At 27.9% G+C, this 4777-nt stretch overlaps 1 protein-coding gene across 1 annotated transcript; it reads right to left on the bottom strand.

The window, feature by feature from the left end:
- Positions 1-139: 139 nt before the first annotated feature.
- LOC119608359 (antigen 5 like allergen Cul n 1-like) lies at positions 140-1083 on the bottom strand. Its single transcript, XM_037962754.1, has 3 exons — positions 970-1083; positions 511-905; positions 140-448 (listed from the first exon to the last, which is right to left on the bottom strand). The coding sequence occupies exons 1-3, from the start codon at positions 1081-1083 to the stop codon at positions 199-201; spliced, it is 759 nt and encodes a 252-aa protein (XP_037818682.1). The 3' UTR covers positions 140-198.
- Between the last annotated feature and the right edge of the window lie 3694 nt (positions 1084-4777).

Genomic DNA, 4777 nt, shown 5'->3' on the forward strand with positions numbered 1-4777 from the left:
GATGATATTAAAGATATTTTTTAAAGTCTTTTCTTATACGTATTTTATTTAACCATTTCTCCCGTACATTTTTTAGAAGTTAAAGATCAGTATGAAATTTAGCTTGAAATTAAATTCATAACCCAGAAAACACAAATAATTTTTAATTTGCAATTATTTTTATTAGTTTCATTAAGATAAAATATCGCAGAATTTCATTTAGAACCATTTGTTGACAGCATATTCTTCAGAGACGGAACACAAGTTGGGATATTGAGGATTGGTGCCAGTGGTGCAAGAGGTACCAGCCTTTTGGCAACTAGCATAGATGGGGAAGTTGATCATGTTGGTGGTAGCATAGTTACAAGCAACCAAGTAATTCTTAAAACCACCCTCTGTGTACATGGAAGCAGCACAACCCACACGAATGTTACGATCAGCCATCATGACAGTGAAGTGACCAATAGCACTAAATATGAAAAGAAAGAAGTTTAACATATAAACTAGAATAAAAAATATTATAAAACTTACGGTCCCGAGTAGCCATTAGGATAGGAATCAATATAAGCCTGTTGACTGTCCTTAACCTCAGAGTACCACATTTCAACAGATTCCTTCAATTTTTCAGCATGATCAACATCACCAAAGAAACCCATCCAGGCAAGATTTTGTCCAGCATATTTGAAGGCATCAGTGTTGCGGCATCTGTCGTGATTCATTTGACATTGTTTAACATTAAGAGCAGCAATGGCAGCCAATTCATCATCCCATTCCATGGTGGCCATACGACAGGCAGGACTGTGTCTAGCATCACCACCACCAGCAATGAAATTACGTTTCTCATTGTGGGCATCAACTAAAACTTGTTTCAAGTTATCGTCAATGGTGACCATTTCAGCATCGGCAGGGCAGGAGGGAGCAAATTGCTATATGATTCAAAAATTATTAATATAAATTCAAATTATATTAAACGGTTTTCGAAATACTTACTCCACTGTGTCCACAAGCAATATGTCTAGCACCATTATTACATATAGAGTTGGAGCAGTAATCGGTGGCAGATACTGCTGCAACCATGCACAAAAGAGCTACAAAACGATTCATAATTTTAGTTTTTTATAAGTTTGCTAACTTGGAGTTTAACACTTAACTGCTGTATACATTTAACTTCAGTCTTTTATATGCAAATTTTTCATGGAAGGGGACGTTCTTTAATATTGTCTTTATAGTTTATTATTTATACAACTGTTTCTTATAATTTTATGTTGATGGTATCTAAATTCCTAAATTAGTTTTTGATGTTTTGGTTGTTTTTTATTTTGCTTAAACACTTATAAAATTAATAGTAAATAATTTAAAATGATAGTAAACAAATTATGTCATAAGAGTGCAATTTTTTTAATAGTTTAAAATTTAATAAAGATGCTACAATTGTGCCAGAAGTACATATCTTCTATAATGGAATAACCTGTGAATGCTAGTTTCGAATTTTAAATTGTATTTTAGAAAAAGTCCTTATATGGTGGTTATGAATTATAATCATAAAATTTCACTGAAGAATTAATACTTATTGCTATGAAACTCATTTTTATTCGTATTAGAATCTTAATATAGAGTATAGAGTAGTTATTAGAAGAAAAGGTTCTAGGTCTGATATGAACTAAACTTCAAGGAATAGGATGGTGTAATTTAATTTCTAAATGGAGTTATGATTGTGTAATGGTTATTTACTTTGTTATTGATAAAATTATGTTTTAATTCAGACCTCACACCATAACATTTTTTAGAGGGGTTCAATTTTATAAGCCAGACACAAATTTTTAACGCTATCAGACTTAGAGGGGGTCAAAGTTGGACATTTTGGTCATACAGGATTTTATTCAAATGAGTGTAACTTTTCACCTATTGGTCCTAGCAAAAATTGTTCAAAGGAGGAGATTAGATTTATATTCATATATGGGTGGTAGAATCATAGGTGTCAGATTATTACTTATTTTACAAGAAATAAAATAAATTCAGCCGATAGCCTATGTTGCTAGTGCTTTAACTTTAAGATTTATTATAATTTTAATTGTAATAATATCTAAATAAATAAATAAATAAATAAATAAAATAAAATAAATTTGTTTTTGTTATTGTAACAATTTAATTTTAATTAATGTTGAAAAACTTAATGTTGAAAAACTTCAATATTAAGCAATGAAATATAGAATCATGTACGTATGATTATTAATCAATTACAAAACACTCATACGCTCAAGTAACAACTTTTTACAGGTGGATAACACGTTTCAAACTTTATTATACCCTACACCACTTCAGTGGGAGGGTATATTAGATTTGTGCCTTTTGCACGTTAAAGTATACCAATCGGCTCAGAATCATTTTCTGAGTCGATTTAGCTATGTCCGTCCGTCTGTCCGTCGTCCATGTAAACCTTGTAGTCAAACTACAGGTCGCAATTTTGAAGATAATTCAATGAAATTTGGTACATGATCTTCTATTGTCCCAGGGACGAAGTCTATTGAAAATGGTTAAGATCGTTCCATCATTTTCACCTAGCCCCCATACAACTGAACCCCCCAATAGGGCTTGTAAACCTTGTAATCAAACTACAGGTCGCAATTTTAATAATAATTCAATGAAATTTGGCACATGATCTTCTATGGCACCGGAGACAAAGCCTATTGAAAATGGTTAACATCGGTCCATTATTTCACCTAGCCCCCATACAACTGAACCCCTGAATAGGGCTTGTAAACCTTGTAATCAAACTACAGGTCGCAATTTTGAAGATAATTCAATGAAATTTGGCACATGATCTTCTATGGTACCGAAGACAAAGCTTATTAAAAATGGTTAACATCGGTCCATTATTTCACCTAGCCCCCAACCCGACGAATAGAGCTTTTAAATTCATAATTATGTTTAATATACTCGTATCTCAACAAAAAGCTGCAAAACCAAGTGCTATACTAGCCTTGATGACTCTCATGAATTTTATAATTATAGGGTCTCATTTGACCATAGCACCTACACAAAGCCCCCCCCTTCAAAATTTGACTTAAATGTCCACAATTTTATTCAATAATAAATGGCTTTGCCAGATTATTACTTATTTTACAACAAATAAAATATTTTTTTTTTTTTGTTATTGTAACAATTTTGTTGATTAATGTTGAAAAACTTCAATATTAAGCAATGAAATATAGAATCATGTACGTATGATTATTATTCAATAACAAAACACTCATACGCTCAAGTAACAACTTTTTACAGGTGAATAACACGTTTCAAACTTTATGTTTTTTAATAAAATTAAAATTATTAAAAAATTATCTGTAAAATGATAATTATTAGAAAATTCTGTATGAAAAGATAAATTTTCATAAAATAAATTTCTCAGTATAAAATAAAAAAATTAAAGGTAATAATAAATAATATTTTATAAAAAAATATTAAATATGTATAAAAGAATTTTTTAAATGAATGATTTCCTTCGACCTTTTTAATTAATAGAAATTAAAATAATTTTCAAAAAACCCAAGAAAATTATAAATTTTTAAAAGAATTTTAAAATTTTTATTTTAAATTTTATTAAATATGTATATCGAGGGACTATATTCAATAGTCGCTATCTGTCATTTTTATGAAAATGAGATTTTGATGGCAAAATATTCAGCAAACTATCGCGCATCAGTGATATAAATTTCAAAGAAAAAAAATATTTTTTGGCAATTTTATAGCATTTTTTAAATTTCTCTATCTTAAAAAAAGAAAAATTCTGAATGCAAAGCTCTCTATCTTATCCAAAAATTGCTTCAAACTCGATCCCTTTGGATAATTTTCTGTTGCAAAACAAGTCTTCTTAATAATTTGGACATGCTGAACACAAATCCGTCAAAATATTTAAAATCGGTCTAATAGTTTTTGAGATATCGCTCATTATGATACTAATTAAATCAATTTTATTGTCGTGTTTAACCATATAACATTGATTTTGGACCAAAACATTATAATCTGTTGCTTTTTCAAAAATTTGGTTTCTTTTCCTCCATTAAATTGTATAAAATATAATTTTTATTGATTTTAATTCAAATAAAAATTTTATGTTTCCATGAAAAACTCTCTATCTGTTGGTTGAATGAACATTTTCGTAGAAAAATAAGCTCTATCTGATATAAATTTGTGAATAATTTTGTAAATAATGCAAAAATTAAAATTCTTTTTATATAATGGTTTAGAATATGGTCGTAAAAATATATTGTAAAAGAAAAAATTAAAAAATCTTCACGAAAACTTGTATTATTTTAGATAGAGACTATTGAATATAGTCCCTCGATATGATATTTTGCCGATAACTTTAAATTTAATGGAAATTTTAGTTTAAAAATAAATTAAAATTTCTATTACAAATATTGAAATTAAATTTGTTTTTCTTGTTGGAAATTGTTGCTAAGTAAAACAAAATAAATTTCCGTTGCATTTTAAAACGAAAAATATTTATATTTGACTTCAAATAACTTTAAAATTAAAAATGTTTTAAAATAGTAAACAAATAACTAAACTACATAAATATGTTTAATAATAAACATAAAAATTTTCTTTATTTGCTTAGAAATGCGTTAATGCAAAATATTTGCATTAGAAAATAAAAACTAAATTAAAAATATATTTAAAAATTATTAAAAAGTAAAAAAAGAAAAATATTAGAAAAACACCTGTTCAAACTTTAAACTTAAAACTTCACTTAACATAACTTTAGTCTAATAAATAAATTTGGTATATAAGCAGCAGC

The sequence above is a fragment of the Lucilia sericata genome, unplaced genomic scaffold (genome assembly GCF_015586225.1).
Source record: "Lucilia sericata isolate MDLA Ls3-8-SP2 unplaced genomic scaffold, ASM1558622v1 Contig000824F_arrow, whole genome shotgun sequence".
Classification (NCBI taxonomy): Eukaryota; Metazoa; Arthropoda; class Insecta; order Diptera; family Calliphoridae; genus Lucilia; species Lucilia sericata.